This window comes from Tiliqua scincoides, chromosome 2, assembly GCF_035046505.1.
Source record: "Tiliqua scincoides isolate rTilSci1 chromosome 2, rTilSci1.hap2, whole genome shotgun sequence".
NCBI lineage: Eukaryota > Metazoa > Chordata > Lepidosauria > Squamata > Scincidae > Tiliqua > Tiliqua scincoides.
The window spans coordinates 174,641,712-174,666,323 of NC_089822.1; the positions used below are offsets into that span (position 1 = coordinate 174,641,712).

A 24,612-nucleotide genomic window follows, 5' to 3' on the forward strand; every position below is an offset into this window, starting at 1 on the left:
CACAAGCAGTGCAATTTGTGGTGAAACGAAAGCAACTATTTCTGATAGCCAGTGTGACAAAGTATCAGAACTATTCATTATCTTAAAAAGATACATCCACTTACACAGTAAAATGACTTTTTTTTTCTTAAAAACAGTCAAAATACCTTATTTCCCATCTAAATAAGCAATGAATTGGACAGAAACTCTTTCTAAAGTATCAATTTTTCCACAAAACTACCGTTCAGTAGAACCAGCGCTCAAATTCTGATCAGAACTCAAGACAATATGCATTTTCACTAATTAGTAACATGATGTATGTGCCTCAACTTTTGAGGCAGATGTAGAAAATCAATCATCAAAACGTAAATCATCAAAACATCAAAACACAATCACACATTTAATTTTATATTAAAAGATAGAACTAAGAAAGAAAACTGAAAGACCAAAGCACAAGTAAAGGGCACATTTTCGCCATGACTACAACCAGAATGTTTTAGTTTATGAGTTATGAATACGGATAGAATCACAACACAATTTAAAAAGGCACCATATCTCAATACACGTCTAGTTTATGAATAAGGACGTACAATTTTCCCATCTAGGCCTCTAGGTGGACACAATCTTCACCATGAGCGTTAAATTGGATAAGGCCTAATCACCTTTACCACAAATAGACTTAGAAGCAGGCCCTGCTTCAAGTAGTAAGAAGTTTTAAGAGTGTTCTTTGACTTGCCTAACTATTTATATATCTTCCAAAAATCACTCATTTCATATACTAGGCACTCCAGAAGAAAAAAAACGCAAATGTCAAACTTTTCTTCATAACTTCTTAAAACTTCTAATTGAGGAAATAAAAATCAAGTGCCTGTAATAATGCAATCCTTTACTATGTTTTCATTAATTGGTTTTTTAAAATGTAGCTAGAATAAAGACAGAAGGCTTGCATGTGGGGATGAAGCTAGTCTGCCTTCACAAAGCATTGTCACAATTTTCTTAGAGTACATTTTAAGTATTTAAAAGTATTTAAGTATTTAAGTATTTAAAATGTTTCTCTTACAGAACAACCCTTCGCATATCTCCTCAAAACTATGGTTCATTAAGTTCAGTTGGACTTACTCCCAGATGTGTACAGGACTGCAGCCTTAATTATTGTATGGGAAACGCCTTGATAAAGTGACCCCCATTTATAATTCAGAGTAGTGCTAATTTGATCTGCTCAAGATACTGTAAATGGTTTATGGTTTTACAGTTCTATGCCTTAAAATTGCGGAATTAAAAATTAAGAGATGTGAAGTTCACAGCACCAATGTAGCAGTTACTAGCATTATCAGCCTTTTCCTAGCCACTGTACCCCACTATCCTGCCAAAGTCCTTTCTGTATGTTCATCTCCCCTGTTTACGTCTACTGTAAATCATCTCCCCTGTTTAGGTCTACTGTTTAGGTCTACTGCTTCCCAATATTATGCCACTCAAACCTGTTAGCCATCCTCTGCTCTGTACTACATACAGGTTCCAGCTGAATGAACACAGAAGGCTATATGTGATTCGAAACTCATTAAACCCCATCTGTTCAATACACAAACCTATGTGGCTTTTTCACTGCTCCTTAGGACCATCACAACCAAAGCCTTCTTTTACGCCTTAATTAACCATAACCTCAAGTCAGCAAGTGAGAAATTTCTGTTGACTGTTTACACACTCCAGCCAAAAAGAAAACAAACAAAAAAGAAAACAGCAGCACTGCAGCATGCACGCGCAAACACACAACACGCAAACACACTCCTCTCTCTGTCTCTCTGTCTGTCTGTCTGTCTCTCTCTCTCTCTCTCTCTCACACACACACACACACAGAAACATACACACAAACACATAAGAAATCAGAAAGTCAACTCACAGAATCTCCAAGTCACGCAGGGCTCGGAAGGCTCCATCTTCAATGCAGCTGATCTGATTGTTGTCCAGTTGCCTGCAGGAAGGAAGGAAAAGTATGAAGGATGCCTGGTAACCATGCTGCCTTGGAGTACCATGTTCTAAGCTCCACTGTCACTAAGGTGTCCCTCCACCCCCTTGCAGTCTTTACTTGTCACCAGGAGAAAGCCTGCTTGGAGCCTGCCACGCTGCTCTTTCTCTCCTCACTGACTGTCTGAAAGAGCTGCATAGTACAGCACATTGAAGCCTGTCAGGTCTCAGTAAATATTAATTGCGCTTTTTCCCCCCTCTAAGGCAGAAGGGAATAATTTCATTACATTAGGGCATCCAATCCATTATGAGCTTTTACCGTCATGTCACTGAAACAATTTCATTAAGCTAAAGGCCTGTAAATCATTGGAGGTCACCGGGCTGCCCTCTGTGACCTCCCAGAAAGCTGTTTTTTCCCTTTTACTGGAAGTTGTAGGCCTCCGTCCTGACAGTACTAAATCTCAAGCCTTTATCTGCCCAAGAGCTTCAAGGGTGCACAGGGAATATACCAATTCCAAATTAGACTCAACTAATCTAATTTTATAGTCTTTTTATTATTCCAAGCACCAAATGTCTGTGGTGGTTCGATGCTTTTCTGCATTGTTACCGGCCCCATCTGGTAGGCCTGTCTATTGAAACATTTGTGACTGAACAGAGAATCCGCGCAAGTGCATCAAGCAAGAGAGATCTAATCAAGAAATTAAATGTCAAAATATACATGCTGGGGGCAAATCCTTAACCTTGGGCACATCTGAATATGCCTGGGTAAATGCAGGCATGACCAAATAATAGGATAATGGAAAGAAGGAAATGGCCATCGTGTTGCTTATTTCAGAGGCCGACCAGGTGTCTCCCAGTTACCCACACAGGCAAGCTGGGCCCTGTCAATCATGAGCATCATTCAGTGCCTCAAAAAACTCAGATGAACACAGTGGTCAAGCCCCGATTTGTTTCCATACAGCCACATTTACTTACATATCTGATTTAGCCCAGAAATTATCATGAGGAACCCCTGCATAATGATTCAGTGCAATTGTAACTAAAAGTTTATCATATTACCATTCCTCATTTATTGCTACAGACCACGATTTTTCAGTGATAAAATAAAAACACATAACACCGCTTTCTGTATTTCTCATTTTTGTAAAAGAAGTAAAAACCTGAAACATGTGAAAAAATAAACTGGGAAACCTGCAAAAGAAAAATTAAAAAATAATGGTTTGAAGGAGGGAGAGCATAAGTAATGACTGTGGCTGCATCTGCCGACACTATACCACCTATCTTAGCTACCGAGTACACTTTTAAAGCAATTATAACTTATAATTATAATTTATAAAAATGCACTCTTGGGATAAAAACACACAAATGTGCTTTTTGCACTTTTCCTGCCTGTGAAAAAAATGAAATATGTGAAAAAATAAAAAGTTAAAGAACATCTCTATTTATTGCTCATGATACATGGATACTTCAAACACATTAAACATCCAACGCATACATAACTTTCCATTTTAATTAAGCAGGAACGCAAATTTTAACTAACTATATTTTATGCCTTCATGGATATTTTAATCCTCCTTTTAATGTTATCCGCTTTAAGCATCTCAAGTTTAAATGGGTTCAAAAATGAAATGCACCTAAAAATATGTGTCATCAGATGCTGTTTCAATGCTGGCACAGGCCTCTCCACTGGTGGTACTGGCCTTCATGTGGTAGAAATGTCTTACAGCACATTTGTGACAACATGCATGCCCGTCCCGCTGATGGGAGCTGAGGGGATTCTGAGTCCTGCAGAGGCCGCAGGCAACCGTCTGCAGCTTGTGCAGGCCTTCGAATGAGAGCTTAAAGTAATAAAAGTAACTTCTGGTTCTTCGTCAAAATGGGAAGTGATGCTTTCAATGCCTTATAAGTTATAGGGAAGCCCAGGAAAGGACCAGAGCCCCCGTGAGCCCAAACCCCACTTCCCTGGGCCCCCATGCCTTATAGGGCATTAAAAACATCTGGTTTTGACAAGAAACCAGAAATTGCACTTTTTTTGCTTTAATTTAAACTGTCATTCAGAGCCCTCTGGATGCAAGGGGGCAGAGTTCCCCTCTCCCCCAAAGGCTGGGGGAAGCATCCCCTGTATCTACGGGGGTTCTGAAACAGAACCCCAGTGAACATGGGGGCACACCTGTATAGGTGGGGCCTTGGTATCTGTGAAGGATCTATTCTAGGCATACAGAAAACCGTGGATACTGAAATCTGTAGTTTTGGCCCCTTTAAAGCCTCTGAGGGCAAACAGAGCTGTGCTCTGGTCACATATGGAAGGTTTTTTGAAGCTCGCAGAGGCCATGCGCATCTGCCCACTGCCTCTGTGGGCTTCAGAATGGCCAAAAAGGCTGAAAAAAATGCTTCTTCCATGCAACTAGTTGCAAAAATGCAACTAGAAGTAGTTTTTAATGCCTTATAAGGCTTCCCGGAGGGCTTCCCCAAGCCTCCCAATGCCTTGTAAAGCATTAAAAACATCACTTCCAGTTGCCCTCCAGAAACCAGCATTAGCTTTCTTTTTGCCATTCTGAAGCCCGCAGCTTCTGTGGCTTTGTGGGCTTCACAAAGCCCTCCGGAAGTGACCGTAGGGTTCAGGTGGAGCCAGGTCTGGCTCAACGCAGGTCTGGTGAACTTGCATTGAGCCAGATCTTCGGATATAAAATCCGCGGATCAACAGGCTCCACCTGTACTTGCAATTTTAAAGTTCCATATATGCCAAGGTTCAATAAAATTGGTAAGAACATAGAAAATACACAAGTACAGTTTTGTGGTCCTGAGAGATGTTATATCTTTTGGCATTTCTACTGCCTTACATACATTCACTTTTAAAAATTCTCTTTTTTCTGTACATCTCAAAATTAACTATTTTATTAAAAAAAAAACTAAAGCAATATGTTTCTGTCTCTTTTGCTACAGGACCTTGATTGTATTACAGGCATAGTATTTTCACATATATACCACATGGAGAAGAAAAAAAAAGAAATCATGCAAGTGATCAAGCTAAAACTCATACTTTTTAGCACTGGGACCCCCTTTTTAAAATGACACTCTACTGGGACCCACCTAGCTTTATAAGACTTTTTAAAAGGTGATCTAGAAAGACATATTTTATTTCTTTGCAAAAAAGAAAAAGAAAAAAAAAAAGATCCATTTCTCGTAATGAAGCAACCCTAATGAGTTGAGGGGCTTAAGTTAGGTGACCCAGCCTTCACCTGCCCCCACTATCTGTCACTGATGAATCTGGAAAAAAACACACCAGAAAAAAATGCTCAAACATTTTTCTCCCTATACTGTATTTACACAAGCTTTCAAACTGCAGGAGCTCAGCTCTTTGCAGGGAAGTTAGCAGCTATCTGATGGTTAAATAGCCTCAGGGTTTGAGGTAATTAGTTAACTGACTTTTCCATCCCCAGTGTTTTCACTGGAGGCTTCTTGGGACCCACCAGAAATCTGGTTCCGACCCACAGTTCGAGACACTCTGAGCGAAAACATTCCCTCTAAATATAAAATAATAAGAGAAAACTATCTTGACAGAACATACTGGGAAGGAGGGTTGGAAGGAGTGGAAGTAACAGATAAAAATTGAATCAAAATCTATCAATTCATTTCCTAGATATGTTAGAGCAGGAAGAAACAATTCCCATTTTTTCTATGAATGGGAAGAGTGAATTAATACTAGCGTAACATCATTAGCTTGAAAATTCATAATAGCTCAACACATAACAAGCAGTTTGCCTGTTATTTCTAGTATCGCTATCATATTTCAGTGTTTATTAATAGAAATGCAGTGCTAAATCAGATTCATCTAGCAAATTTGTCTCAATAGCTGAAAGTGTTTTGACACTTTTAACAGAAATACACTTTCCATTTGCAGTTGCCCCAAATTCTACAGTAATTAGATGAAACTGCGAGTGTAACAGAGGAAAAAAAAGAGGTTTGACATAGAATGTACTTTAATTCTGCTGTGAGATACGCTGTAACAAAATTAGTACATTTTAAAGAGTAGACTAGAAATGCAAGCATACACAAACTTCTTAGGAGTAAGCCCTATTGAACCCAATGAAATTTACAACTCAATAAACATTTATTATTTCAAATATTTAAATTCCGCCTTTACCTCTGAATAAATGCAGTGCTCAAGGCAGCGACATGCACAGGATTCCACTGTAAAATACCCTTTTCAGTTAATACAAACTGAAACCTATGCACGCTTTTGTGAGAGTAAACCCCACTGAAGACAGTGGGACTTGCTTTTAAGTAGACATGCCCAGGATTCGCTGATAATCTTTTACAGCCCTTTTGTTTCCCACTCACAGGTGCCACTGCACCGAAAAGGCATGCATAGTAGCCAGTGGGGGAGGGGTGGCTTCAGAGGTGAATGGGGATTTAAATCCTCATACTCGTCCGTAAGCCTTCTGCCACATAATGGGTCTCCTTGGACCCGAGCCAGTGATTTTGCTGGTATAAGTTTGAGGAAAGAAAGGGGGTGAAGAGACTGCTGCCAGAGGGAACAGGATCTAGCTTCTCCATCCCCATACATTCCCCCTCCCCACCTAGTTTCACCTTCTCCTTGCCCATTCTGCCCTCCTCCACCCCTCCCATTTCCCCAGCTGGCAAGATCGAAATGTGTGTGGGAAGGCTCCAGCATTCCTACTGGTATTCCAAGCAGCTCACTACTCAGCGCACTGTTTGAGCACACAGTGCTGTTGGAACGCGTAGTCCATCAGCGTGGCAGCCCAATAGGATTGCAATCCTATGCATGCTTACCTGGGAGTAAGCACCACTGAAGACAGAGAGGTTTACATATGAATAAATATGCATGGGATTGGCCTGCTAAAAACAAATCCAAAACTCAGCTCCTTACATTGACATGCTTGGAAAGCAACCATTTGCAACTGTTGAGTACAACCTTTCACTCATATAGTGTTCTGGTGCATCAAACTCAGTAGTATCATTTATACCAGGGGTGCCCAAACCCCAGCCCCATGGCCACATGCGGCCCTCGAGGCCTCTCAATGCGGCCCTCAGAGAACCCCCAGTCTCCAATGAGCCTCTGGCCCTCTGGAGATTTGTTGGAGCCCGCACTGGCCCGACACAGCTGTTCTCAGCATGAGGGTGACTGTTTGACCTCTAGTGTGAGCTGTGGGATGAGGCTTCCTCCACTACTTGCTGTTTCACGTCTGTCATGCAAAAGCAGCAGCAAAAGAAAGGCCAGCCTTGCTTTGTGCAAGGTCTTTTTAGGCCTTGAACTATTGCAAGACCTTCATTCATTCATGACAGTTCATCTTTAATATATTCATTTATGTAAACTTATGTAAATGTATTCAAATTTTAAATGTAAATTAATTCTTTTTTCCCTGGCCCCTGACACAGTGTCAGAGAGATGATGTGGCCCTCCTGCCAAAAACTTTGGACACCCCTGATTTATACTACAACCAAATTAAATAAACCATATGAAACAGTATGAATAGTCACACTAGGAACATATCCACCACTTATAAGTAATTATAACAGAGCAGCTGCCATATTATTTGCTGCAAGGAATATTTAAAAAGCAGGCTTTTCAATATTGGCTGCTCTCCTTATAACTGAAGGCTGCACAAAGATTCTAACTTGCGACTTATAATAACCATGATCTTGGTCCTAGAGATTATAGCTATAACTGGTGTCCTTTTTCAAATACAATTTCTGAAAATAATATTTTGCTCAGTTGTTGTCATTCTGTTTAGTTAGAATTCCAAACTTAAAAATATTATACTGACCCAAGATGAGCCTTTAAGTCAAATGTAAAAGTTCAATTAATATTTCAAATAGATATATAATTTTTATATATAAACATTTCAATGCAACAGCGCCAATGACTTTGATCACCACATCTGAGACCATAAGGAAAATGAAACTTTTAATTTTTCCAAACATAGCAAAAATTGCTTAATAAAAATTAAATATACAAAATTTCTGAAGGGAAATTATGGAATTTGGTTTTTCTCAGTTGTTGAATTTTTCTTTCTGGTGAGTGTGGGTCCAGAATATAATTTCAAATGCTTTCCTGCTTTTTGTCTCTTTGGCGAATGTATGAAAAATGGATAGTTGTCACACATTCCACTACTGCAGTCAACACATTTTAGAAATTAAGCTTACAGGACAAATGGCGCCGAAGCGGCTACTGCTGCATCCTGTAGCCCCACAGCAGCCACTGGAAGTCTCATTGGGCAAAGGTTACTTTCATTCCCTTCCCCTGGTGAAAGCCCAAAGCCTTGCAATGGAACTTTTCAGGATCCCACGTCCCATCCACTCCCACTTCCTCCCCCCACCCCAGAATGCCTCCTCCAGCCTCCAAGGCCCTCACCGCCACCACATGCTGAGTTCTTACTTAGCTCAGCATCAACTGGCGCTGGGTCAGTGAAGGTGCCAACTGGGCACAGGGTATCACAGGTGTGCCTTGTGACACGCTTTCAACACCCAGAGCTGGTGATGGAGGTCAGGATTGGGCCCTAAGTTCTCCAGTAGGGAATTCCATAGTTGTGGTGTCACTATAGAAAAGGATTGCACCCGTGCCACCATCCCTCTAACTTGGGATAAAGATGGTGAGAGCCTCATCAGATGACCTAAGAGAGTGAACCAGAATGTATGGAAGAAGGTGGTCCCTTTGACAAACAGGACACAAACAGTGAAGGGCTTTAAAGGCCAATACCAGCACCTTGAATACACACATGCATTGAGAAGCACAAGTACCCAGAAGTAACTATGTTCAATGCCACTTACTCTGAGGTAAGCATGCTTAGGTTAGTATTTTTTCCACATTATGTTTTATGTGTTCAAAAGTTTATAGTGAATTCTAACTTCATGACTCAATCAGATCTAAAACGCTTTTTGCCTCAGTGACCTGAGACATAAGATTAGAGTGTCCTACAATATATAGCTAAATTATCTGCTCTGGTGTCACATGTCCCTAGAGAACAAACACTTCCATGACAGGCAATTAACTGTAGATAAAGCTAACAAGGACAAAGCTTAGGCGGAAGCTACCAAAAATACATTGAAAGAACCAGATTAAAATTTACTAGCTAAACGAGATAGAGAGTTTTTTTTTAAGCGTATAACAAAAAATGAAGACCTTTTTAAAAAGATGACAATGTAAGCGAAATGGCTAAAAAGACCAAACCAGGTCAACTAGCACCCAGTTCAAATCTCACCTCTGCCATACACTGGGTGCCCTTCGGGGAGAAAGACGGATTACAAATCCAATAAATAATACACGAGCTACTAGGTGGTCTTAGGTAAGGGAGTCTTCCCTCAGTCATTCTCGCTGATCTGATTTAAGGCACAATCCCAACCCATGGATGGAGATATGCCAGCACAGCAGGAACTGTGCCAGTGTAAGGCATCCCATGCCAACCGGCACAGGTGCAACCCTGGCTCACATCCCAGGCTGGTGCAACCCAGGCAGGGTACTGAACCAGCACAGTGGTGGCGGTGCTGGGGGCGTTCTGGGGACTTCTGTGGGAGGGGCACAGAGCAGTGCAGTGGCACCAAATTCTATCCCTCCCACACGAGCCAGACACACCCTCTTCCTATGACAGCCACTGCACCAGTCATAGGCCTGGGGTAGATCTGAGGATTCCCAAAGGGGAGGATTCCCAAAGGGGTATCCAGGAAGGCATCACCAGCTGGTAGGGAGGAGAAGCTGCAACACTACAGGTGCACCTGCCGGTGATTTGAAGCACACCTGTGATTTATATATTGGCCTATATTGGCCAATCAGTCCCTCAAAGAAAGCACATTTTTACATGAACGTGGTTCAATTGCACTTGAAAACAACAGCAATTTGAGGGACTTACAACCCGATCCTATTCTGGGACAGTGCTAGGAGATGGCTGTTGCAAAACATGCCATTAGGCACACTGCAGCACTCAGAACAACAGAGGCATCAGCGTGGTTGGGAGCCAGGCCTCCACGATGGTCTTTAGAGCCCTGGGAGCCATTGGTGGTAAGTATCCTGCCAAGTGGTAGAGAAGTGTTCCAAGGTGGAGGATGGTGGCAAGAAGCCGATGCCTGAAAATTTGGCAAGAAGTAACTAGGTCACAGTCTCCACTACCTCTCCATCTCTGGTGCAAATCCATCAAGAATGGGAAAGATACAGCAGTCTAAAATCTACCCAGAATCTTGAGGCCTTTCAAATATTCGTGACTTTTTCCATCAAATTCAAACAACATTTTTGAAGAAACAGACTTAAAATGCCTGTTGCATTCAGCGGCTGATTGTACTGGCATACTTATGTCACACAAGCACATTTGGGAGATTTGACAAATCTTCCTGAAATGTGAGATCACAATCCAGCATCTCATTAAATTTGGTCCAAATAAATCAACAAATAAATGAGTGAGAAGCTGCACTTTCAAATCTCCCCACAAACCCACTTTTCCAGTCTTCCTGAGATGTAGTTTGATACAGTTAGAGATCTGATTTCCTGCCTCTGCCCCAGCAAAAAAAAAAAAAAAAAAAAAAGGATTTGGCGCACATCCATTAAGAAATGAACAAGACATCAGGGCCCACTGGCTCCCTGTCTGTTTCCAGGCACAAAAGTGCAGGTCTTCACTTTCACATCCATATACATGTATATAAGTTGAGGTAATCAAATAAAGCCCAGCCTCCAACCCCTTCTTTATTGAAGATCTATCCTAGTGGTACAAGGGCCTTTTCAACAGGGGCACACCTTCTTTGCAAGATAACTTGCAAGGCTAACTCTGTCCTCACCCTTTGGAAACTGGTTAAAAAAGTCATACTCCATTCAACATTCTTTGGGAGAGGCAGATAACCTGTTTTGTTGTGGAGTTATGGAGGAATTTTACTCACTAGTGAGCTGATTCAAAAGATCATACTGCATTTTGATTATAACCAGGCAAATTACACACTATTGTCTACACATCCCAAAAGCTGAGGAAAAAACTACAACAAAGAAGTTAAATTGACCTCAAACAATTTCAGTCCATTGGGAGCCAACCGAGTTCTAATGATTTGTGCGGACTTTGGCATGTCTCCCTCTCTAGGCTGTGCCTTTATTCTGCAAATTCTGAGATATATATCATAAATTTGCCAAGCCTCCCATTCCTGTACAATTTATTGTCCACTCCTCTTCCAACCTTTCTAGCTTATTTATTTCCACTTCTTTCCTATATTTCAGGTCCAGAATAGGCACTGTATATATTTTGAAAAAGTATATAATTAAAATACAAATTCTAACTTTAAAATGTTAAAAATTCAAATTTCAACCTATTCAAAATACATTGATAATCCCATAGCCTCTTAAGGTTGCAACCCTATGCATACTTAATTGCAAATAAGCGTAAATGCATACAGCGAACTTCTGAATAAATATGCACAGAATTACATTGTCACAAACCAATTCAAATAATCTGATCTGATGCATAGGTACGTGCAGTGGCGTCACTAGGATTTGTGTCACCCAGTGCGGGAGGCCTGTGCATCACCCCATGCAGTGGGTGGGACAACGCCCCAGGTGGTGGGCGTGGTGATGCACCATCGCCCTGCTCCCACTGGTTTATTGGCTGTACCTTTTGTTATAACACAGCTATTTCAATGTGGTTTGTTTTATTGCATTCTGCATGAAATTACACATTGATTGATATATAACATGATGGTATTGTTCCTCCAAATTCTGATTTTAGTGATTTTGAAAACTTGTAGAGTCACACACACCCACCCACACACACACACACACACACACACCCCTGTGTCAACGTACTAACAACTTATTGCAGCAGTTCTCAGACTTTTAGCACTGGGACCCACTTTTAGAATGACAATCTGTCCAGGACCCATTGGAAGTGATGTCACGGCCAGAAGTGACATCATCAAACAAATTAAAATAAATAATTATAAATAATTAAATTAAAATAAAAGAAATAATTAAATAAGGGGGAGCCAGTCCTGTTCCACCAAGTGCATCTACTCTGAAGTGAGTCCTATTGTGGTCAATGGGGCTTACTCTCAGGAAAGTGTGGGTAGGATTGCAGCCCGTGAGCCCAATCCTATGCATGTCTATTCTGAAGTAAGTCCCATAGTGGTCAATGGGGCTTACTCTGTAGTCTGCCTGCAATAACAACCCCCCAAAAAGAATCAGTGAGATTTCCAGTCCTCTCCAGTGCCCAGTTTAAAGTTCTTCTATTTCAGGCATATCAATACAAAGATCCTCCTGGCTTCACAAGTGCAAAATAGAAAACTTTCTCCTTACCAGCTGAAGCCTCTTTTTTGTGCTTTTTAGTGGGGGGGGGGGAGGCTTCCTTGTGGAGCATATCCAGCTCCATTGGATCAGGACCATTCTGGTGTTCTCACATTCCCTTTTGCCTGGTCTGACCAGCAGCCAAGGCACATCAGCCTACTCATGAGTAAATGCGACATGAGGCTGAGTGCTTTCCATGAGGCTCAATAGACTGCAGCTGGGAGGGAGGCAGGAACCTCCTTCTCCCTTTTGTGTTTTTGGGGGTTGCATTTATTGGATCAGGACCATTCTGACGTCCTTGGAGTCCTCTCAGCTGCCCTTTCCGATGGACTATGGCAAGTATGCCTACTTGCGAGTAAATGCGTGCTACGGCTCACTTTCACTTTCCATAGGGCTCCAAGCATTTTTCCTTCCAGTTTTTTGGCCATAGCTTTTGAATGAAAGGAGCGATTTCAATGCTGTTTTTTGCACTGCACTCCGCTCCACCCCACCCCCTAGCGACACCAGTGGGTACATGGACTGGAAATCTTCCTGTGGAGAGAGATCTACTGCTGGGGAACAGTCATCAACCATGCATGCAAGTGTTATTGAATGTTCCAGAGGTTCCAGAGGTTTAAGCTCTCTGCCTTCTTTCTGAGCACTGGTTTCCTGTGTTTTTAGTTCTAACAGCCCAAATTCTAGGGACACTGCTGAATATCTACCTGTTTGAAATAAGTAGGACTATCCTTTAATAGATATTTCTCCTCTGTACAAAATGTCAGTAAAAGCTCTATACTCCAATTATGACAACTGGAAAACCTGAGAATACTAAGGCCTCTGTTTAGATGATGATGCACCATTATCAGGTTACCCTAATGTAACATTATGTCCTGTTCCTATGTCATAGGTTCCTCTGCAGCCTCTCTTATCTTACACAATCTAATGAAAAACCTCTAAGCATGCTATCCACCTCCTAGATCATGTGAAAGAAAGTTTAGGGTGAATGGGTATATCGAATAACCTTTAGAAAGATAGGTATGTTAAGTTGCAACCCTATCCACACTTTCCTGAGAGTAAGGTCAACTGACTATAATGGGACTTACTTCCGAGTATACATGCGTAGGATTCAGCTGTTAGTTGCAACAAAAACAATGGTGCCTTGATTTGTTGAAACATAAGCTTTCATAGACCACAGCACACTACATCAGATGCATGAAGGGATAGCCTCAACTGGCAGGTGAATGCACACATCATGTGCAGAGCCATCCCTAGAAGGCTGAGGGCAGGGTGTGGGTCCGGGGCAACTCAACCAGTGTGGAGTCCCCCTACTGTGGCCATATATTAGTCATGAGAGTGCAAGACCCAGGGCGGTCGCCCCCATAGCCTTAACCAAAGGACAGCTCTGATCATGTGCATTCACACACACACACACACACACACAGGCACAGGCACAGGCACAGGCACAGAAAAGAAATTGTGGAGCCAAGAGGTACATCCTGTGACCATTCTATGTGAATCTTACAGGTTGCAATCTTATCCTCACTTTCCTGGGAGTAAGTCACATTGAATACAATGTGACTTAATTCTGAGTAGACATGCATAGGATTGTGCTGACAGTTATATAAATATAGTGATAATTCACAACAGCAGAAAATGAGAAGCACAGGTGGGCTTCCTTCTGTACACGTTCCAGTGTGCAAGCAGCCCGAGAGACAAGTTGCAGAGGAAGGAGAGGGTTCCAGTAAGTCAGATGTAAAAGCCTTCATATGGGCATTGTTGTGCTAATGGGGGAGGGGGATTGAAAGGTGCTTTTAAGTCTTCAACCAAATAGCTAAAATGCATAGCTGAACTGAGAAGCCACCCAAAGTATCTTCTGTCTTTAGGAAGGCAAAGATTACTATGCTACTAAAAACACACTATGCACCTGTTTAACCACTGTGATCCTTTGAAGTGAATAGGACTTCTGAGTTAACATGGTTAGGACCATGAAGAATAACTTTAAGTCATTTCAGCAAGGTAACAAAAAAAAAAAAAAAGAGAGAAAGAAGATTACCTAATATAATTGCTTTTATTTGTCTGAACCGCAGCCTATCTCCTGTACATATCCCTATGTGTGAAAACTTTTTACATGAAGGATTTTATTTTAATTAAGAAGCTGATGCAGTTTATTATCTTCTGTAAGATGGAGATAAAATACACAGGCACTTTATTCCAAATGTGAAATCATTTTACACCTGAAAGACCAATAAAAATTGAAAAAGAAGCTCCATTTTCAGGGAGACATATGGTTAAGCCTACTTTAAACTTAAAATTCATACTTTATTTAATGCCACGTAACCTGGCTTCTATAAGAAACAGCACTGGACTGTTAAAAATACACTCATTTTTGAGACCATGCATTTCTCACTTAATGTGCAAACTAAAAAATTCATTTTTAGAGCTCTCTGTGGTTGCAAGAGCAGTCAGCTAGTGACAGTTAAAATCATATTTTATCTGATCTAACATATCTGAAAAGTGTCACAATATTACATGCTTTGAGTATACCAATGCATTTTTCCCTCATGAACATTTATTTGCAGGGTAGGTTATATGATATTTGGAGAAAGCAAGCTCAGTGATTGGAAGCAACTATATACCTCTATCAATAAGAAAAAGAAAAGTTCCATTCAAACCAAAACTATTTAAAACTGATTCACACCAAATTTGTCCAGCTGTACTGCTTCTTCACATAATGATCTCTGAACACGCTTTATACAATTAGATAAAGACTGCTATTGAGAGTCTCCATCTGTTAACCCTGTACTGCTTGTTTAAAATTACTTTTCTGCACAATCATGTACTCAGAGACAGTAAAAAAATAAAAGGCGAAAAAAAAAGAGAGCAATAATGTGTGTGTGTTTGGAGTCAGTGCCAGGAAATGCTTGGCCTTTGGAGACTTCGCTCCTAGGGCTGCAATTTGTGTGACTTGACAAGTGCATGCTTGGGACCCCAAAGCCCTTGTGCAGCTGTGGGATGAAGGGAGGAGAAGGAAGCATTTGCAGGGTGACCAGATGTCCTCTTTCTCCAGGACATGTCCTCTTTTTCAGCCTTGCGACCTGGAAAAGAACTGAAATGTCCTCCTTTTTCCTGTGAGAGGATCCCTGCAGGCAGCACATTGCCTTCTTGCAATTAATAAATTATAGGTAAGTATATGCAAGTTATTTTTAAATTTAATAATAAGTAATATAGTGTTTAAATTAATCCCATGAAATCAACATATGAGTGCTTTTAGCTTTTATTTTGTCATGTCCTACATTTTGAGGTGCCTCGAACTCTTTTGCGGTTATGATATCTGGTCACCCTGAGCATTTGACTGTAGCTCTCTTTCACCTGCCTGCTTACATTTGGCATCAGGAGCAACACGCCTATGAGAGTCTTGCAAAGGCAGTCCCTCCTCTGCCATTTCCTCTCCTAGAGTGAGCAATCCAATTGACCAGAAGTGGAAGACCTTGTTTTCCTCTACCACTCCTGACCAACTGGTCAGATTACTCAACTTGGAGACCAATGCAGAAGGGGGTAGCAATGGCATGATGCATGAGGCTCAGCACTTTGTTCTTTAAATACAAAGAAATAGTGGGTGCCAAAATGCTGGGAGTCAGGCAGGCCGGCCTTGGAGAATCTGTGAGTAGCCAAGCCAATGCAGAACCTGACTGGTGCAACAGTGTTCAAAGTGTGAGTGTGTGTTGTTCAAGCATAGTCTAGTTCCTGCTACAGCACATTGTGAAGCATCATGCAAACCACACAAGAAAATAAAAAGGGATGGATAAAAAGAACAATTTCTGTGCTTGTACCTCCAAATATCTGTCTACTCATTTGTGGAAGTTTCAAGACTTGAAAAGGGGGAGTGAATTAAGAGACAATTGGGACAAAACAAGCACAACTGGGGGGGGGGAGAGAAGAATGCCTGGCTACTGAAAATCTTGCCTTGTCTTGCTTTTTTCCTAAAAAAAGAAAAAGAAAAAGATCCAGGGTGCGCCATCACTTCCTGATCCACCTCCTCCCACAGCATTTTCACCCTGTTTTGCCCTCTCCCTGCACCCACCATTGCCTCACCTGCTCTGACAGGGGCAACATGATCCAGTGACTTCTGAGGTCCAGCAACATTTGGGAGCGCTTGTGGAAGTGCACCCTAAATGGCCACACTCCGTTGGCAGCCATTTTGCAACAGTGAAAGTGTCTTATGCTGTGGCAAACCACTTCACAGTACAGCCCAATCCTTCACAGGATTGGGCTGTTACCAAATTTAAACCATAAATCTAAGTGTGGGTAGAAACAACCCTACTTTGCAGAAATAGGGGTGCATAACAGACCCAAATACTATCTTGAAAACCCTGTACTCTCACTGAGTTTGTATAGGTCACATTGGCCTATTTCTGCAACAATCCTGCTGCACTGTGCCTACAGCCTGCTATGATTTGTTCAAGGAAATTATTTGTGCTGAACTGTTTTGGCCAAGACACTACATGTTGACCTCCTGCAATCCCCAGAGAGCAGACTAACTCAGTACAAAAGGTTTGCATTAAATGTAATGAAACAAATGACAAAATCAATAAACCAGGAACTATGAGGCTATCATAAAAATGATGTAAATCCAGAGTTCACAATGGTTATAGAGCTATTTAAAATTGTAATTAAAACCAGGACAATTTTTTCCAAGATAAAAGCCTCTTTGACAGCCACAAATATATGCTACAGGAAGTCTTCAACAAATATATTCAAAGTTGACATGAAGTCAGCATAAATTAGTAAAAGATAACCTCTAAGTGTGCATTTTTGATTCAAAGGAAGTAAAAACAGAACTGAGCATGTTGATCTTTCACATGACAGTATAAATGGCATGCTGGTACATACGGCACCAGTGGCTCGCTAGGAAGTGTGTGTGTGGGGGTGTGTGTGGGCAACACTGGGTGATGCACATGAGGGGGTGACACTACTACTGGCCAAAATTTTTAAAGTCTTGGTATTTTCAAATAATACAGTCAAGTTACATATCATCCAATGCATAATTTTATGCAGAATGCAATGAAATAAACCACTCTATTGAAATCTCTATTCTACCAAAAGTTATAGCCAAAAACACAGTGGGAGTGGGGTAATGGTGCATCACCACGCCCACTGCCCAGAGTGTTTCCATGCCTACTGCATGGGAGGCGGTCCATCATGTGGGTGACGCACTGGCCTCCCTCACCAGATGGTGCAAACCCTGGTGATGTCACTTTATGGTACCATCCATTTCAAACAAGTTAAGCTCAGAAAAGGCACTACATAGCCCTAATCAATGTAATCAACTGTGTGTCAAGGAGATTTTGTTTAATACCAACAGCAATCAATTCCACTGAAGGGTCGGTTTTAGCTCCATGTATTTATCCAGCCCTACTATTCAGACATTGACTTCATTTGCTGCCCAGGTAAAAGAAACATTAAGTGCCATCATGCAACATTTAGGCTCCAAAACTATCCTTCCCCTCCCCCTGCTGACATAGCAACACCAAATGGCTACTGCTGCATTCTGCTGTGGGGGGGGGCAGAGGTCTCCTCTGGGCATCAGAACATTCATTCCCTTACCTGGCCATAAGCCTCCATGGCACAGAGGGGTCCTGCACTTGTAGAATTGCTGGCTTAGTTCCATGTGGACGCAGGCCACAGGAGCAGGTCTGGGAAGGGGGCTAGGATTCTGCGGGTGTTGCCAAACCCGTCCACTTTCTGCCCTCCCCTCACCTCCATCACTGCCCCATTCTGCCCTCTCCTGCCCCGTTCCACTCCCCTCCACCCTGTCCTACCTCGCCCACTGCCTTACCTGCATTGGCAGGTCTGCAGTGATCCTCTGGTACACATAGGAAGACTCCAACCTAACCACTGGGACTCAGGCAGCATGTGCCTTCACTCACTGCCTGAGTGTCTTTTGCAACTGCCCAATAGGATAGGGCTGTCAGTCATCTTAATTAATTAACATTAACAGTATTTATATACTGCTTTTCAACTAAAGTTCACAAAGCGGTTTACAGAGAAAAATCAAATAACTAAATGGCTCCCTGTCCCAAAAGGGCTCACAATCTAAAAAGATGCAAATGAATACCAGCAGACAGCCACTAGAACAGACAGTGCTGGGGTGAGGTGGGCCAGTTACTCTCCCCCTGCTAAAAAAAGGAGCACTCACTTGAAAAAGTGCCTCTTATCCAATTAGCAGGGTAAGTCATATGACTAGTCATATGACTACTAACTCATGGAAAATGTTTATCTGAGGTTTTCAGGTCTTATTCCATTATATATATTCAGCTCTAACATCAAGCAACAAGGTGAAGAATGTCCTGCTCAAGGTTGTACATGAACAAATTAGCATAATGTTAACTTAAATAACAGTCAATAACCTCACAAAACCTCTTCTTCCTCCTCCTCCTCAGTCCCCAAAGCATACAATTCTCATAAATTTTCAGAAAATATAGGTGTACTGGAGACAGCTAGGAGGGAGTGCCTTGAGTATCATTCCCTTGTACTCAAAGATTTTAAACTTAATCCCCTCAAATAAGAAACAAGGACTCAGAACCTCCATGTAGTTTCTGCAGAAAATCTCATTGCACAATGAGAATGGAGTACAATAGAAACATTTCATGAAGATTTGTTGGGTACAGAGACAGAGCAACATAAAGTTAAATACAATTATGTCCGTCTATTCCCCAAAAATATATGAAAAAAGGTCTGGATTAAAACTGGGCTAAATTTATGCAAATCAGTGCTGTGTAAAACTTGCACAACAGGTCCTAACACCAGACTTTTCTTCTCCCTTTAGTGCAGGTACCTGCCTGGAACAGCAGCAAATGTAGCGCTTTGCAAACAGGGTAAATGCCCTATGTACTGAGTCCACACACCTCTAGAACAGCGTCGAAAGCCTCATGGAGGTTCCTGACGTGGTTGGAAACTGTATTTCTGGTTTTCTGGAAGTATAGTTTAAGACCCCGGGGAAGCCTCAAAATGCTTTCCCGGTCAGTCCTGGAGTCACACAAGGCTCCGTTTCACTTTGGTGTGTGTGGGGCGGAGGGGGGAACCTTCACATACAGGGAGGTAGCAACACGGACCTTTGCCCCGGGCGCGGGGCTGGGTAAATCCACCACTGCCCTGGAGGAAGCAGCATGTTACTGTCTATCTCCCTTTTCAGCATTCCCATCCTGACTCACAGCTGTAGATCATCTGCTGCTGATCCATGCTTTTCTACGTCAATTCCCAAGGGTTGAATTGCATTGTCTCACCCGTGCCAGAGAACTTTTGATGTAGACTCTGTAATCCAAGCTCAAGAATCACCAGACAGCATCCCCGATCCAGACAGCCTCTTGAGATTGGTTCTGGTCCTCTCTATGATTCATGTGTCCTCCTCAGAATGTATACCAAATGCATTCCAAGTCCTGCTCTCTGTCCTTCACTACACCACACCACTAGAACAGACTAGTTCTTCAGGGGCAACTAGCTAGATTAAGATTATATGAACAGTGGGACGGGATGGGAGCAGTGATGGACTCAACAGAATCAATCCTGGGAAGGTGAGTAATACTAACACAACCATGCTAACTCCTTTCCCTTTCTGTTAACCATCCAATGGGGTGCTAGGGATTTCCTGCCTTGCCATGTGCAAAGAAGGGCAGGGTAAAGACAACTGCACCTTTACTTTAGGACAGCAGTTCTAAAACTTGTAGGAAGTTTGAGAGCACAGGTAAGTCTTGGCAAGGGTGGGAGGAAGGCAGCGACACGAACTGCAGGATTGCGTCGCTGCCAGGGTCACAGGGGCTTTTTCAAACTTACCCCTGCCTGCAGCAGCTTCCTAGGGTGTGAGAAACCCCACTGAGCCCTCTGCAAGGCTCCCAAGATTCAAAAAATTAGAAAATGTTATCGCAACCACTCCCAGATCACAACTGCAAAACCAACCCACAGTTTGAGAAACATTGCTCTAGTTGATGTTTTCTGATAGGATTTGCACCTAGGTGGCAGGCGTGCTGAATCAGCATGTCTGACACCTGTGAACCACATGGAGACACTACTAATCCCTGTGCTGTGCATTACTATAGGCAATTCAGGATATGCCTGAATTCAGAGCAGCAGATGTAAAAATGAAGGGCCAAATCAGACAATATCATTCTCTGATCTGGCCCATGTGTGCGGAAGGAATCAACACTGTGCCTGCCAAAACCGTGATATTCATATGTTCCAAACTGTGTAGACTGTTACCAAGTGTGCATTTAAACATGCACACACATGTGCACACAAGGTAACACTATCTCCTGTGCTGGGTCCCTTTGGAGGGGAAACACAAGGAAGATGAGGATGCAAGCTGCACTATGCAAACTTTATTGTGAGGATAATTTGACAATAGCAGAGAAAGGGAACAAAAAGTTAAAGGCCAATTCAGTGTTTCTTAGCCATTCATATGGCCAGGTCCTAAATGTAAACAGTTACTATGTGAAAAGGGGGGAGCGATAGGGAGAAAGGAAGGATTTCCTTACAAGGGAAAGGACTGCATAATAGCACAAGCATGGAAGGGAAAAGAAGGGGGAGAGAAGAATGTAGGAGAAATAGGTGGGTTACCACAACTGTAAAAGATGGATCAAAAATAAACACACAAACACACAGAGAATGTAAGAACACTAAGTGCTTTGTCAATTTGACTGCACATGAGATAGTAAAGCTAGAGTGGAGTTTTTTGGGTGATGGTGAGGCTGCACTAAGGACCAAGGTTCCCCGTTTCTGCTGGTTGGGGTGCTGCACTGCAGGAGTCACAGGGTAGGATGCCTGTTCCAGATTAAATGGAAAGGGTTCTGAAGCAAACCCCAAGAGCTAGGCAGGAGCTGTAGCAAGCTTTAACTGAGAATTGGGACAAAAAATCCAAAGCCGCTTTCCTGAGGGAAAGGGGCACGTTGCTTACTGCGGCACTACTGGATCAAACACACAAATACAGTGGGAGCAAGGCAGACAAAGGAGGGAGGGACAAAAGATCCCAGGCTCTAGTGACGCAGATTTTTATTTCTTTTAATCCCATACTGTTCTGGGGGATCTTTGTGGGGAACTTGTGACTGGATGGTCCTTGATGACACATTATCCCTGGTTATGAGTGGCGCCACCTTGCTTGTAAACACCTTGCTATTGATATGCACTTTGCTGAGGGTGCTGTGGCTAGCTAGCTCAGCAGGCTAGTTGCTTCATTACCATGGCTCCTTGATTGAATTAGGCCAGCGATTTTCAACCCTTTTCGTCTCAAGGTACACTGACAAAGCACTAAAATTGTCAAGGCACACCATCCGATTTTTGACAATTGACACCATGCTGCCAGTGGTGGTGGGGGGCTCACATCCCCTATTGGCCTTACTAATAAATGACTTTCCCCCAAATTCCTGTGGCACACCTGTGAACCACTCATGGCACACCAGTGTGCCATGGCACAGTGCTTGAAAATGGCTGAATTAGGCCATGGAGTTGGTGAGAACAACTATAGCTGGAGACCCTTCATTTGTGTCATTCAAATCTTTGTTCCAAATTTGGAAGCTTCCAGGTTGTGGCTTTTGTTCACAGGATCAACTATGCTCCCCAACCAGGTGCTGCCTTTAGTAGAATTTTCCCAGGATTAAGAGGCTTTCTTCAAGCAAGCCTGATAGAGCTGGGCAGGAGGAGAGAGGTAATTGTTAAACATGGTCTTCCTTTTGACCTGTGGATCTGAATTCCCTTGCCATCAGTGCTTCTTCTAAGTAATGGTATTGGCCTAGGTTGTGCTCTTCTAGAAGGCACCCAGCACGTGTCACGCATCTTGCATATTAAAAATAAAATAAAATAAAGATGATTGATGGGGAACAAGACCCACATTGTGTGGTTGATGAGAGGATTTGGGGGATGAGAGGATTAAACCCAATTGTTTCCTTTCTTGTTCCTCTGTTCGCTCTACCCTGCACTCCACTCCTCTCATATCCTGGTTTATCTAGGAGAATTTCTAAAATTAATTCTGGGAATGCCTTTTGCGAGAGCTGTTCCACACTTCAGTGCTTCCCCTCTCCTGTTAGCTTTGTAAACAATGTACTTCCTCAATGACATTGATTCCAGTCCAACCTCTGCTGCAGGGACCTGGCATAGATTGGGCTTGTGCTATTGACAACCGTACTACACCAACCTAATGAAGTTTCAGCCTGGTTCAGACTCAGCCCATAACCTGTCCCCGTCCACTACAACACTGGCTCAGATTGGCTCAAGCATTGGAAGTCTTTGACCTGCTTGCAGCTGAGCCCTGGTGGCGAAAAATGCACGGCAAGTTAATTGACACAGATGGATTGTGTCCTGCCTATTGTGTGCTTTATGTCGGAGACCTTAGGAAACCATTCCAAGTGACCCTCAATTTATTTAGAAGAAGAATGTGACACTTTCCTTGGCTCAGTTGCAGTTACTGGAATGGGGTACAGCTTTAGCAGTCTGGAGTGCCATGAAGGTTGCTAAGCTGCAGAGTATATTCTTATTTGCAAAATAAATTGAAAATTTTAACACATTTTTCCTCAAATCTTTGATTCCATTATGTGACATCAAAAATGACTAGAATTTTGACTTCTGAAGCAGGGACACTTTTGTGCAATTAATATTATGCAACCATGCACATTGAGTAAAATCTATAGAAGGATGAATAGAAGATTGTACTGAAAGGTTCAACAGAGAAAATGTTTGCATTCCTTTTCTGCCTCCGGCTACAGGCTTTGCTAGTCAAGAGATATCTTTCAACAGCAAATCACTTAAAAGCCAAACTTGTCACCCCTGAAAAATAAATTTCTCCTACTGCAGTGCTGGCCTTCGTCCTTCCATCACCACACTTGTCCCAGTAAAATGTCAAATTGGTAAGATATTAAACTGGACTTTGGCTTAACTTTAAAGCTACTGAAAGAAGCTATAGGCACATCGTTCAGAGCTTGTTTCTTGCTTATTTCTTTAAAATGAATTAATTCCATCACTTAGACTAGATATTTCCAATCACTTTATCATTAGCAAGCCTAAATTCTAAAGCCCTGCAACACTCTCAAATTAAATTGAAAATTACAGTGTTGTCATCCTTTGACCCTAGGTTCGATTCTAGAAGAGGGAAAGCTATAAATAAGAACAGTGCAGGTGTGTATGAAACAATATATGACTGCAGAGCAAGCAATGTTTAATTTATACCAGTGTTTCTCAAACTGTTCCTGAAACAGGTCAATTTCAGGTGGGTCCCTATTCATTTCAATATTTTATTTTTAATAGACCATGGTATGTGACATGGTATGCTACCATGGTATGGGACTGCATTTGGGGAAATGTTACAGATTTGTATTTTTAACAAGCTACTATGTATATTCTTTTAACAATGATAGTAAATGGGACTCACTCCTGGGTAAATATGGGTAGGATTGCAGTTAAGGATTGTTAAAAATTTTCCTGCTTGATGATGTCACTTCTGGTGGGTCCTAAAAGATTCTCATTTTAAAAAGTGGGTCCTGGTGCTAAAAGTTTGAAACCACTGAACTAAAGGAAACACATGTGGGGAAATAAATTCCATTTTGAGTCATCCTTGTATCTCATCTTTAGATCAACACTCCTATTTGGAAAAAATATTTGGTAGAAAATTGTCATATTGATTCTTTGGGGTTCAAACATTTGTTCCCTGGGCCAATTATTAGGGTTCTTTCAAAACCTTTTAACACCATTACAAATTACAAATTATAAAGAACTAACTGCAATGAAATATCATCTAGAAAATGGTTTTATTCAGTAAAGGAGAATTCATCCTTGGCTCCATCTGCATTTCAATCCATAACACTTTCTCATGATGTAATTGCGAAGTAGGTGCTTTCTGCATTTATAACTACAGCATTGAACAGATGGCAAAGGCTGAGATTAATCTAATCATTAAATTAACTTATTCTGGAAGTAATTTTTTTCTGACAGGAAGTTGGTGACATAATTTTAATAGTTCAGTAATGCAGCCTAGGTTCGGAATTTCCAAGGAAGTTAAAAGTGATAGCCAAAGGGTTATTTCCTGAATTCATTAAGGTCAGCATCTGACAAAATTCCACTAAAAGGAATCACAAGGATGTCATCTATTTGGATTACTTTGAAAAGATGCAAGAAGAAATGCAAGCATGTGACCCCTTTTAAAGTTACTGGTGGTGCGTCCTATACTTCCATTAAGAACATTTTTCTTGTTTGTTGGAAGCTTTTCAACTATGAATTCATGTAGGGGGAACAGGAAGCATGACTGCTTCTCCTGCTAGGGTGAAACATGAAACAGTGGGTCAGAGGGGGTTCAACCCTCTTACCTTTGCTTTGCCAGGTCGCTTAGCTACTGTGTGGACTGAGATGCATTTGCCTACGCATGAGAAAAGGCACATGTGCTGCTC

At 41.9% G+C, this 24,612-nt stretch overlaps 1 protein-coding gene across 1 annotated transcript in view; it reads right to left on the reverse strand.

Annotated features, from left to right (window-relative positions):
* SLIT3 (slit guidance ligand 3) overlaps positions 1–24,612 on the reverse strand; it is a 534,848-nt gene that overhangs the window by 245,736 nt on the left and 264,500 nt on the right. Inside the window, exon 6 of the mRNA XM_066612910.1 lies at positions 1,877–1,948. Within this exon, the coding sequence (XP_066469007.1) occupies positions 1,877–1,948 (72 nt within the window). The remainder of the gene's footprint in view (positions 1–1,876; positions 1,949–24,612) is intronic.